Source organism: Aphelocoma coerulescens, chromosome 7 (genome assembly GCF_041296385.1).
Source record: "Aphelocoma coerulescens isolate FSJ_1873_10779 chromosome 7, UR_Acoe_1.0, whole genome shotgun sequence".
Taxonomy (NCBI): Eukaryota; Metazoa; Chordata; class Aves; order Passeriformes; family Corvidae; genus Aphelocoma; species Aphelocoma coerulescens.
The window spans coordinates 29,688,995-29,702,150 of NC_091021.1; the positions used below are offsets into that span (position 1 = coordinate 29,688,995).

The 13,156-nt window shown below is 40.5% G+C and overlaps 1 protein-coding gene across 15 annotated transcripts in view; it reads right to left on the reverse strand.

The window, feature by feature from the left end:
* The window catches only part of MYLK (myosin light chain kinase), a 197,772-nt gene that overhangs the window by 101,842 nt on the left and 82,774 nt on the right, over positions 1-13,156 (reverse strand). For 13 of the 15 annotated variants that reach the window (XM_069021101.1, XM_069021100.1, XM_069021099.1 and 10 more), the window contains 4 exons: positions 10,527-10,563; positions 8,139-8,713; positions 6,226-6,429; positions 5,956-6,090 (listed from right to left, as the gene is read on the reverse strand). In XM_069021101.1, coding sequence (XP_068877202.1) covers positions 5,956-6,090; positions 6,226-6,429; positions 8,139-8,713; positions 10,527-10,563 — 951 coding nt within the window. Of the gene's footprint in view, positions 1-5,955; positions 6,091-6,225; positions 6,430-8,138; positions 8,714-10,526; positions 10,564-10,713; positions 10,822-12,407; positions 12,466-13,156 lie in introns of those variants that run through there. The other 2 variants (XM_069021104.1, XM_069021103.1) reach the window with 2 other exon arrangements.

The window sequence follows — 13,156 nt, forward strand, 5'->3', positions numbered from 1 at the left end:
CATTCAAATACGTACAGGTAGAGTTAAAGCCCAAGCAGACAAAGCTTTCTGGACAAGGGACACTGGACTGCTTTCCTGGTCCAACTATAGAATGTCTAACCTGACAGGGTCCTTGCCTGGGATTCTGACATTAAAACTATTAGTGGTGACAGATGATGCTATGATGCTATATCAGAAATACACTTGGGATAAAAGCTCCATCATCAAAAGCAGAACAATGCCTTTATATTTCTGCTGTAAGTAACCAAATGAATAGGGTAAGTCTTCTGCATGAAAAAACAAAATGTGGACTCCTTCACCATGTCCTCAAATTTTCTCAGGGCTCTTTTTCACTCCAGCTCCCAAAAAACTGGCTATTTTTTAGCATTATTCACAAAATAGTTAATTCACCTACAGAACAGCCTTTTCATCAGCCCTTAGGAATAACCTGCAGCAAGATTCTAAGTTACATCCACCGTACTTATATTTTGATGTAATAAAAACAACTCTTCCAGTAGTGAAACGTTCCCTTCTCCAGAGGCAGACCAGTCAAATCTCCAGGACAGCTTGGCAGCAGGAACAATAACAAAAAATACCTTTCTGCTGGCATGTTATGCCTGAAGAAAGGAAATTTTCCCCTGGCCCATTTATTAAGAGCTTTCTGGACAAATCACAAAGCTATCCTAAAACCAAACACTACTCAGAGAATTGTTATGCTAAAGTCATGGTGAGACTGTTCTTAAATTCAGCAGAAAGAGGTTCAATTAAACTTTGAGAGAAAGAAAACCCACGCAGAAAGCAATACAAATAGAAAGATACTTAAAACAGTCATAGACTCCTTATTCCTGCAATTGCAAAGGAAGTTAACCAGAAAGTATTTTAAAAAGATAAAGTAAATTGGAGTTACACACTGAAGTATTGTCACAGAGAGGACATGCAAAAAGTTATTTATAAGGCTTTGGAGAGGCCAGAACTAAAACACAAGAAGCTTACTTTCAGGGAAGTTGCCAGAAAATCAGTGAAAATTCAGAAAGAATCTTAAATAAAACGTAGAGGAAGAGCAAAAGGACAAAAGAAGCATCTTGAAAAAGTTGGAAAAAAGTTTTAATGGTAGATTTGCAGAGAAGAGTAAGAGCTCAGATAAAATTCATAGTTCAGTCAAATAGCTCTTATTTGTGCAGTCTCTATGAATATGGAAAAACTTCTCATCCTCACAGATGCTAAGAAGAAGTAATTACAGACAATGCAGAGCATACACCATCTATTTTTCGTCTCACTTGACCTGAAGGAGAGCTCAATCTCTGTAGTGCTTGGAAAACGTTTTGAATTCGCATGTAGTCACAGCTGGTAAATATTCTTGGCATCTAAAGCAGTACTTGTATGTAACATTGTGCAAGAAGTGGTTGCAAGGCTTTCAGTTCTCAGGTGATGTGGGTTCCTTGGAGATTGGAGAAGGCAGACTGAACACCATGGAGCCTGTTCAGTATCCAGGCATGGCCAGCCAAGAAGGGAGCAGGTTCTGCTTCCTTCCTTATTTTTCTTATTTGTTTCTCAAAGCAGCCTTCCGTTCATGTTTCTTATGACTGATAACTTGGTCTTTACATTCATTATTTCACCAAGATAGACACTCTTTCTTCACTATTCCCCTCAAATTGATTCTGGTTTGTTATCACTGTCATGCTTCGAAGACAATTTGCATTTGATATTTTCCAGTGAACTTTACACGTCCTGTCCCATCTGATTTTTTTTTTTCTATGGAGTTCTGCAAAAGTGCTGTATTTTGAACAGTAGTGAGACTGCTCACAGCATATTGCTTTTTCCTCTGTCATAGCAGAGTTCAGTTGTGAATATAAAAAGCTTTATATTCCAAACATGGAGAGCAGATGCTAATCCACCTTTTTTTAAAACAGAATTGGTCTGCCTGCCTCAAATTATATACTGTGAATATACTGTTTTCTTCTTATGGCCAGTTAGTTGACGAAAGAGTCTACCATGTCATTTTGCCAAAAGTACTGTTATGTCTGCTTGGAGTAATACTTCAGGACCAGAAGCACAATTTTCTTCTTTATTTGATCATGGATGTAAATATGAGAAGTTTGTAATATCTAACTAGGTGGTAGACAGGAAGGAAATGTTTGCATTCAAGTGAATATCACAACAGCCAACTTGATCCTTAAGTAAAATAATAACCCTAGGAGTGTAGATAGAATTATCAACATTAAACGACTATTTATAATCCCTTCACATTTGTATCAAAATGGTATATAAACAGTTATGTCTCACAATCCTGTGCAAGACAGAAAAGCATTAAACTATAGTGATATGTTTCAGCAGTCTGGAATGAAAGTCGTGTGCTTGTGTCTTTAGAGTAATATATGATATGTCTAATTTTTATTATTATGAGAGCTTCTTGTGCTTCTGTTATGTAGACTCATCACTGCCTTTTGATTTAAGAGCAGAGTTAATGCACCGACTCTCATTTACAGAACCCTCATGGTTTGAAATCGAACTAACTAAAAAACAACCCCCACCTGCATTGTGATATCGAGCCAATTGCAGCAAGGTGTTTGGATGCAATGTAAGCATGATTATACCTGAACAGGGGCAGACTAATGACTTCAGTGAGAAGAAAGGTCAATATAAAATAAACTACCTGAAAAAAGGCAGGGGGGCACAGTACATCACAGAAATGTGTGGCCTATTTATGTCTAGGCTTTATTTTTCAGGAGACAACAGTGTTCTGATTAGAACACGGTTACACAAATGGAGACCATATATCTATGCCTGATGAGCTGTAAGTCATTTGAAAATCAACTCAAAGTCAGTCAAGCGAGACAGGAAGATGCTGTGTATGTGAAGATAACTGAGTATAACTACATCATTCAATGTCTAAGGGAACACTAGGAGCAAGGGTACCTTGGAATACAAAGATGAAATGACCCAAAGTTGCTCCTGAGCTGCAAGACAATTTTGCACAGCCAGAGATTCTACTCACATCTGCAAAGGAGGAACTTCAGCACAGCCTTCAGACAGAGAAACAAATTATGTCCAATGGGAGAGTGTCAGAACCCTTACTCACATGTTTTGTGTTGTAAATAAAGCACGAGCCTTTCTATTCTAGACATGGAGTTATTGGGAAGGGGAACAGCCCAGGCTGTGGGAACATACCAATCTCAAGGTCACAGTTCATTTGCCCTGCCACCTTTTTCAGTTAGCCCATTTACTCTGAATAGCTAAAGGAAAACAGAGATCATGTCCAAATAATTATTTTTTAAAAAATCCTGGAGGAAACATCTTTATGGCAAAGTATGCTATTCTTTGTTTATAACCACATGTGCACACACACACAAAGACAGATAGACTGGGAGAATCTGCCAAAAAGAAAAAATCAATTGCACTTCAGGAGTAAAAGAGGTGATCAAGAGTTAAGCTAAATAAATTTTTCTAGTGTTTTAGAGATATGGCTTTAAATGGAAAAAGTCCTTAGCCAAAGCATGTAGTGCCCAGATTTCTGAAATCATTTGGAATTGAAGCAAAACACTGATGATTGGGCTTTGATACTAAGAGGAAGTTAAGGAAACTTGATGGTGCAGCTGTGTCATTGGGACAGGGTACGAGATTATACAGTCTGATAAAAGTGAAAAATATTTTACTTTTTTTTAGTCAGCTTTAGGCAAACATGAGGATCTCAAGGAACATATTTCTTGTTGAGAAGCAACCAGAAGAGCTGTGATTTCAAGATCTTGGGAACAGAGCTGCTAAGGTCAATTATGACTTTCCCAGCTGATGGAAGGGTAGAATCAAGCACTGGTCTCCTCCCTACTGTAAAGAGTGAAATACTGCACTCAGACTGAAAAGCATAAACACATGTATTGAAAAATGAATGAGGTTTAAATGATCACATTGTTTAAATGATCCACCTTAATGCTGTTTGCATTGTACAACTGGAATTGTGCATCTTGGGGATGGGTTGATTGCTTTGCATGAGCAGTGCTAGGTCTGACAGGATACTAGAAGTGATTCCTGATAGCTCAAAATGGGCAAAGCAGTTTTGATGTAGTACTTCTTTATTCCTATTAAATTAATCTGTTGTTATGTGTCCGGGGTTGAAATGTATTCTATTACCATCCTCATGAGCTGTTGAAATCAGGTGGGGCAGTGTTTCCTTGCCTCCTCCCCCCAGACTATCTTTCTGTTAATGGCCCATCATTGTCCTGCCCATGACTCAGACATAACTCCCTCCGGACTATCTTCTGTTAACGAGCCTAAGCAACACCTGGCCTCATGACTCATTACCCCATTGTGAGATGCTCCACCCAGAGGGAGGAACCAAGCATCCCATCGTGGATATAATCTGGGACTCTGAGCACCAGAAACACTCTTCCCACTGGATTTCCAGAGGACAGAAGCTACACAGCCACCACTGGACTTTCTGAGGAAGAGCAGACCCCTTCTACTACAGGATCACCACTTCAGAGGACTGCTACCACCACCCTGCCTAACAGGGACTCAGGCTGTATCTTGATTCTGTCAGTGTTTTCTTTTACTTTCTTTGCCTTTCCTTTAATTTCCATTAAATTGTTATTCTGACTTGGTGCCTCCCACTGGTTTGTTTTCAAACTAGCACATTATGTTTGCGTATAAGAGTCTTTTTAGGGCAAAGCAGACATAACACAAGAGAGGCCGAAATCTGAATTAAAAATTAAAACTAAATATGAATATAAGCTCCCTCACTACTTCTCATATGTGCAGGTAGGCCCTTCCTACCGATCTTCTGTGGTAATTTATACATTCCTACAACATAACTCTTGAATGATTCAGAGTATTTTGAGTGGAAGCTAAATACAAATTGGGAGACGTACCTACAGTAGCTGAGCCAGAAAGGTTTCAGTTGGTCAATAATGCCAAGGTCGTGAGTTTGATCCCTATATGGGCCATTCATGTAAGAGTTGGACTTGATGTTCCTTGTGGGTCCCTTCTACCTCAGAATATTCTGTGATTCTCCAATACCATGCTTAGAACTTACTGTCTCTGCAGGATCATGATGCCAACCCATTATGCTTGGAGCAAAAGCTCGTGCCAAAGGCAGGGGGGCAGCACAGGATTCAGCACAGGGCAGCAGCTGCAGCAGAGCCATGTCACAGCGCTGTGAGGGGCTGTGCCACAGCCCAGGTAACTCACCTGGGCACAGCCGTGTGCCACAGCCCAGGTAACTCACCTGGGCACGGCCGTGTGCCACAGCCCAGGTAACTCACCTGGGCACAGCCGTGTGCCACAGCCCAGGTAACTCATCTGGCACAGCCGTGTGCCACAGCCCAGGTAACTCACCTGGGCACGGCTGTGTGCCACAGCCCAGGTAACTCACCTGGGCACGGCTGTGTGCCACAGCCCAGGTAACTCACCTGGGCACGGCTGTGTGCCACAGCCCAGGTAACTCATCTGGCACAGCCGTGTGCCACAGCCCAGGTAACTCACCTGAGCACGGCCGTGTGCCACAGCCCAGGTAACTCACCTGGGCACAGCCGTGTGCCACAGCCCAGGTAACTCACCTGGGCACAGCCGTGTGCCACAGCCCAGGTAACTCACCTGAGCACGGCCGTGTGCCACAGCCCAGGTAACTCATCTGGCACAGCCGTGTGCCACAGCCCAGGTAACTCACCTGGGCACAGCCGTGTGCCACAGCCCAGGTAACTCACCTGAGCACGGCCGTGTGCCACAGCCCAGGTAACTCACCTGAGCACAGCCGTGTGCCACAGCCCAGGTAACTCATCTGGCACAGCCGTGTCACCAGCGCACCCTGCTGGACACAGTGCAGAACTGCGGCAACACAGACCCTGCTCACATCGCCTTTCGTGCACTTGATGCTCGTGTAGAGGGCTTTCCTCAGGTGTCCCAGCGGGTTGTATTAGGGTGATTTAGAGCGCTTTGAGGTGTCAGTGCGATCATGCAGGTGTTGCAGAGCAGGGGATTCCTTACCATTGAGAAGCCATGTGATGTGAGGCACAGGGACCCCTCCCACACAGCACTGCAGCACGAAGTCTTGCCCTTCGCTCACAGTGCATCCTTTCAAGACGCTGGAAAAGCACGGAGCAACCTCTTCAACTTTAGGCCCTTTAAAACCAAAATGAAAACAGTTCCTTTAACTGAAATTGATGAAATTAGCTTTACCACTTAGAGCCTTTTTCTAAGTATGCTTAGACGACCACAGTTTCCAAAGTGCAGATGGGTTCACAAGAGCTTACTTACTTCTGACAGTTAACAACCAGCTGGTGCAAGTCTGGCCTTTGGAGTTGACAGCTGCACAGCTATAAGATCCACTGTCCCTCAAGTAGGCTTTCTTTATCCGTAGGCAATGAATTCCATCTTCCTCATATATTTGGACATCTTCTCCAGCTTTAATAGGTCGACCTTCTTTGAACCACTCCACATCTGGTTTTGGCTTTCCTGAAACTAAACAATCAGATATTTGGATTTTTAAGAATAGGTATTCATAACTAGTGCGATTTAGTATATATTTATTTAGTATTATTTACTTCGGTATAAATTAGGTACACTTTACACTACATAATTATATAGTCCTTAATGGGCAATACAAAAAATTATTGTCAGGAAGATAGTTTGATATTTTTGATCTTCTAAAACCTCTTGGCCAGTTCATCTTTTAAAATAACAAATATTTGGTAACCTGAAAAACTGTATCTGAAAAAAAATCTTCTGTCTGAAAACTGTTCTTCTAAAAGTCACAGACAAAATGGATGTGAAACTGAAACACAGAAGTCTGTCTGAACACAAACCCTTCTTTACTCAGCACTGACACAGGCTGCCCAGAGAGGTTGTGGAGTTTCCCCACCCGGGAAATATTCAAAGGTCACCTTGGTATAGTCCTGGATGTGCCTGAGGTGAGGCTGCACGAGCAGGGAGAAGGGCCAGTGAAAACAGCCCTGCTCAATCTCCAGAGAGGATTCTCAGGGGAGTTTCTCGTATTACCTACTAAAGTGCATTAGGGACATTCCACTGTGACCTCTCTGCAGACACCCTGCCTTTGCATGTAAGAGTTTGTGCTTTGGGTCCAAAGCCAAATGAGAAGGCATTCACTGGCTTCAATAAAAACTGGATGATTGCCTTTTTCTCTACAACAAGAACTGTATTTCCCTACCAAACAAGGTCATGAATTAGCTAAAGCTTGTAAAGTGTGTGAGATGCTCTGACAGAAAACTACTAAAATTCATATTTTTAGTAGTATAGCTGAAAAATAAACTATTCAAAATATGCCAGGATCTTCAGAATCTTTTCTCCGCTCCACACACTCTGGACTTCCGATAGAAATTATATTCAGTACTCATGGGGCAAGACTTACCAAGAAATGAAATAAATTACCATGGTGCTGTGTGATTTGTTTTGGGGTTTTTTTTTGCCTCTAGAGAAATTAAAAAAAACAATTTCTTCCTCATTTATGTGAATGCTTTAAAGTGCAAATGTTATTTAAAAAAAAAAAAAACTTATTATTATTATTTAAATTATGTTTAATTATGTTATTTAAAAAAAAGAAAAATGCTTCCAGATTATTTTCTAAAATTGCAATTAAGAAAAAAAAGAGAAGTGTTCCAAGTCTACTACCTAGATGCAGCAAAATGTAGCTCTCATTACTCTTCTGAGAGGTTAAAACCCATTCAAATTCTGTGGAACAAACTCTAAACCTCACTTTTAATTCTGACTTTATCATTTCAGCTGTTAGGAAGCACTCAGATCAGGCTGGCCAAATATGAAACATAAAAACAGATGCTACAAGGGACATGCAGTGACTGATTGTATTTTCTTGTCTGATGATTTTTTGGCTCAAGGGTAGTGTAAGTAATTACAGTTCTTGAAAGTGTGTTCTCTTGCACCCTCATATAAGAGGGCCTAAAACTACCTCCTAGAAGGAGCAGCATTGGTTACATCTGGGAAACCCCAGATGAGAGAGGAGATGGGCACTATGGTATAGGATGGTTTGAAAATTTCACTAAGTGTTGTGGAAACAGCATTGGATTCTGCATCTGTTTCCAAAAGGCTTTAGGAGGAGAACAACTTTCAAAGAAGGAGGAATTACTTTCCACTTCCATGCACAGAAAGGGAACCCCTTTCCAACTAATCCCAGGGGCTAATTTTCATGCCTTTACCTTTGCTCTTGAATTTAATCTCCTGGCCTTCTGATGCTTCCAGGCTCTGTGGATGGATCTCAAACTGAGGGGGAATTCCCAGGGGCTCCCTCTTCTCCTCCATTACAGACCCCCAAGCTCCAGACCTGTTTTCTGCTTCTCTGGTCCTGGGACTGACATGCCCTGTTAGAGGTGGAGTTTGTTGAGCTGACATCAGGAGCTGCACTGCCCTTTTCCTGTTTTCACCCTGTCTGATGGAAGTGGCCTGGGGTTCTGGCTTTGGTTCTGGTTGCAGTTTGACAGATTGTAGTGTGATGGTGCTTGAAGTTTTCTGCAAGACCTGAGGTCCCTTTTTTCCTTCTTTATGTTCTTGAGAAGACACTGCGTTGGTTTCTTGGTGCTGTACTTGCTTACTTTCTTTGGCTTCTCTGGTGATGTAAAAGGACTCTTTCTTTGCTGACACCCTGTCTTTGGTTTCAGCCATGAGTTCTGTGCTGCTGGATTTCAGCTCTTTAGCAATCCCATTGCTGGTTGCCTGATTAAATTCTGAATTTTCAACAGCTTTAATGGTTAATGTGGTTGGTTTTGATGGCACACTGAAGGAAAAAAAGAAGTTTGGAGATACAGGACACTGTATAAAGACTTATTATTATCAGCAGTGATATAAATATATAAGCCCTTAGCAAGAAGGTGAACTGATTAGCCTTTAGCTTCTTTCACACAGATCAAGAACATGGGTCAAGGAGGTGAAGTAAAAAGCTTCATAAAATGGAAACAGGGCTCAGACACTATCTCAACTCAGGAATTTCAGGATACAAGTCCACTGCTCAAGTTCTAACATGTTCTGTGAGTCAGACATTAACCTTGCATGCACTGCTTTGGATGGGAAGCAATTACATGAGATCTGAATGACCATGATGTAACACTAGTTGATGCTTTAATAAATTGAGGTCATGTACAATTATAGCTCAAAACATCACATAAAATACTTCCCTAAAGGGAAATGAAAATGTAAATTCTGAAGTGATTTTACTATTTCTAATTATGGTGTCTTGTAATTTAGGTAACTTCAAAACAAGACTGATAGGACATTTGACCAAAGTCTAGGGGAGGGAGAAGGGGTATTGGCACATTAAAAACTCGACTGGATGTAACAATATCAGCTATAGATTTATTAGGAAGAGTTTCTCAGAATTACGATGGATCTGCTGCTCGGTATTTTGGGGGCACAAGAGTCGCTGACTAACTGGGGACTCGAATCTAAATCTCCTTCACTGAAGGTGACTGCTTTGATCCCTAAGCTATCACCTGTAGAGCACTGTGTCTGTGTCTCACACTTCCACAGTATTACTCCAAGGCAGAATGGGAACACATTTGAAATAAAGGCAGTAATTTCCAGCCCAGCTCTGTTTTGCTACACTTGGTGCCATTAACTTATTCTCTTAGGGAGACTTGTGATATTTATTGGGGTACTTTCTTCAGCTGGAGTTTGAGGTACTGTTTGAGATTTGTAGTGACAACTGTAAGACTTTTTCATTTTACAAAATGTCTCTTTTTTGTGAATAAATGATGGAGAATGTAGAACTACTCTGGAGAACCACATGCATGGGGAGTTCTGCCTGCAATGCTTCACAGTTTCATTTATACTAAACTTACTTTCAAGTATGTTCCTAAAAATCACACAGATCTGAAAAACAGAATAGCACAGCATTTTCAATTCCACTTTGCAGTTAGGACAATGTGAACATGCCATTTTGAAATCTCACCCAGGGCATGTGAGGACAGATAAACATCCCAATGACTATAAAGAAACTGGCCTTCATCAAAGTGTCTTACACAGACAGCCTTGAACTTTTCATTCCTGCATTTTCCATTCATGAAGAAAAGTAATTTTATAAAATAATTTAAAAATTTTAATTTAAAAAATCATGGTAAAGGCCTAAATATTAATTTTTTCTTGTTACTTTACCCCTACATTTGTATGTATTTTCAGACAACAGCAAAAACCACGGCCATACCATGTTTAGTTTATGACAGGAAAGAACAACCAGCTCAGTACTGACAAGGTGCACTCAGGCTGTTAACTCCAAAAAGGAAGTTTGACCCTCTGGTACAGTGTAGAATTTCTGCCTACATAGCTTATTTTAAAATTTTGCTTTGCTGGAGCAGACCAGAACTCTGTATTTCATAATGTTGCCACCAGTTCCACCAACTATTTCCTACAAGTCTACCAGGACAGCTGATTTGGGCAGCAAGAGAGAATCTTATCCAAGCAAACACTTTTTTACTTCCAAATACAGACAGACCCTCCAAAAATTTATCACTTTGTGAAGAAAGCACATGCAGTAAATATCAAAATTAGTGCACTGCAATTAAATAGTCAGAGAAAATACTGTAGTAAAAACATACCAAGGTGGCTGAGTGTAAGTGTCAGTCTTATCTGGACCTGAAACATGAAAGAAGAAACAGGTAACTTACACACACAATACTGTGCACAATTCCAAAAATTTGGAAGATTTTAAGCAAAAAATATACTTAAGAACCTTCACTCTTTCAATTTGCAATCCATTGAAGTCAAGATTGACTATCACCACACCTGAAATTGATATGGACAACAGGAAGCTGCTCAGCTGAAACACAAAGAGGTCTTGGTCCATTTTGAGACATAGCTGAGTCATGTTCTCACAACCCTGCAGAACTAAAGGTTCAGTGAGCCTCAAGAGCTCTATGTTGGGGGAGAGCAGTAAGGAAGAGATTTCAACTGGGAAGCAGCTTATCAAATCTTACGATAACTCCACAGAGTTTGCAGAGGTGGAGAAAGACAAACCATCAATCAGTCCTACACCTGAGGGTGCTCACAGTGAAACTGCAGCTTTCCTCTGGCTAAAACACAGAACCAAGTCAACAGGAGTAAGACCTCCCAAAACCTGGACCCACCTGTAAGCATTTACCAACCCATTTGCTGTGTAGCAAGAATTATCACCTTTAACATGAAAAACACAAAAGCTAATGCATCACATTTCTTAACTTTGCAATACCACCAAGAAATCTGGGAAGATGACTGGGCTATATTGATTTGCTAAGGTGCCTCATCAGATGCACTGATAAAAGTGAGCACATATTTGCTCACAATCAGTCTCCTAATTTGTAATCCTCCATGACAGTGTTTGTTTCTCTTGGGGGCAGCATGAGATAATGAATAGTTGTGAGGTGAGAAATACCATTCTAGGTCAAATACCACATCTCTCCATTACCCCCTAATTGACATTTCAGGATGCAATTTGTTTTCTCCTGGTCAGATCAAAGCTGCACCTACACTGTTGTCAGCTGTGAGACTAGAAACTACAGTAGAAAGACATGTAATAATATATTTGCAAGATAGCAAATTTTTCAAGTCACCAACAAGCCCATCATAAAAAAGCTTTCAGAGTCTCTGCCTCAGGGAAAAGATAAAATCATGTGATGGATGATATCCTGATTTCCACTGTCTTTTGCAAGCAAAGGTCCACATCTAAATGCTTGGACTTGCCAAGCCATTTGGAGCGACCTAATGAATCTATTTACACACAAAAGTTGCAGTGAGAGAGGGAAAAACCCATTGACCTAATTTCAATAAACCTTCCAATAAACAGTAACAGAAATATTGAAATTAAAACTGAAAAGACTGGATAAATGCAGGAAAGGAAGCTTCATAACTACTGGTTGTAGACAAGAAAATATCATGCAACCCTGTCAATTAAAAGAATATTTCCTCCTCCCTCTTCACCTTCCACTCAGAAAAAAATACAGCTACTGGAGGAAAATATCTATATATGAGATTGCATGTCTTTGAAAGAAAATGTAGTAATTCTGAGCCACTTGATTGTCTGCTAACATCTTGCAGCAACTCTGACAACCTGATTTAATGGATAATGAAAGAATTAGGTATTATATATTGTGGTCAGGTAAGTGGAATCATCCAATTAATCAAGAGCACTGCAAAAGAGTGCCCTTTTTACCGAGCTGCACTAATCCAAGAAAGAATGCCCACATTATTCAGAGATGTGGTCAGCATCTGTAGCAAACGTATACCACAAGTGACTTTGTGACCCCAGTTCCACATCATCTCTCAAGGCAGATGTAGCCATTACAGAACAGAAAGCTCACCACTTCAGGGAGAGCAATTAGGGATCGAGTTTTATGTTTAGATAAAAGGCTTATTGAAAGGAACAGCCCTTTCTCTAAAACTACCATTGAACAGGCAAACTACAGAAGCTTCTTCTACAATGGCTTCATCAGGTCAGAACTTACAGATAAAAAGTACAGCTTTAAGTTGTAGAAAGGTTAGCTGTGGTTCTGAGCGTACCAAATGTACATCCACTTGTTATTTATATTCTTGATACCTTACAGAGTGACAGCATTGATGTGAAACCTAAAGTCTTGCAACAAAAAAGTCACTGCTGGCTGCATATGTAACCCATTGACCTCATGACTGCAGTTGAAGCCAGCAGCTGTGGTTTTAATTATTTAATTGGGTCCAGTGACTGCTTACCCCCTGACTGATGAACTTCCTCTTTAGTGTGCTTGCTGAAGGCTGTATGATTTTGAGGCTGATGCAAAGGGCACCCTAAGAAGCATCAAACTGCAAGATGAGCTGTATATGATAATGCACATATGGAACAGAACATCCTACTTATACAAAGATATTTGTTTCCTTAACAAGCAGTGAAATAGGCAGGGTTGGGAGTTGAGAAGCCTGAATTTCAATCTTATTAACTTGGGTTTTTTTCTCTCTCACAATTTAGAATTATGCTCCTTTACTTTACTTTCTTAGTTCTACAAATATAGATAGAATTTTGCCTCCCATAAGGGAGATAGTATAAATGTGCATCTTGTGCTAGTACTCAACAAATACAAAATTAATTATTGATTATTATGACAAGTGCCAGGTTCCATTTGCTGAAATTCAAATCTATGTTCAAAACATAGAAGTCAAAATCACAGTAAAAGTGAAGAGGTATTTTTAAAGGAAGCTGTTGCAAAGCACTTGGATAGCCTTT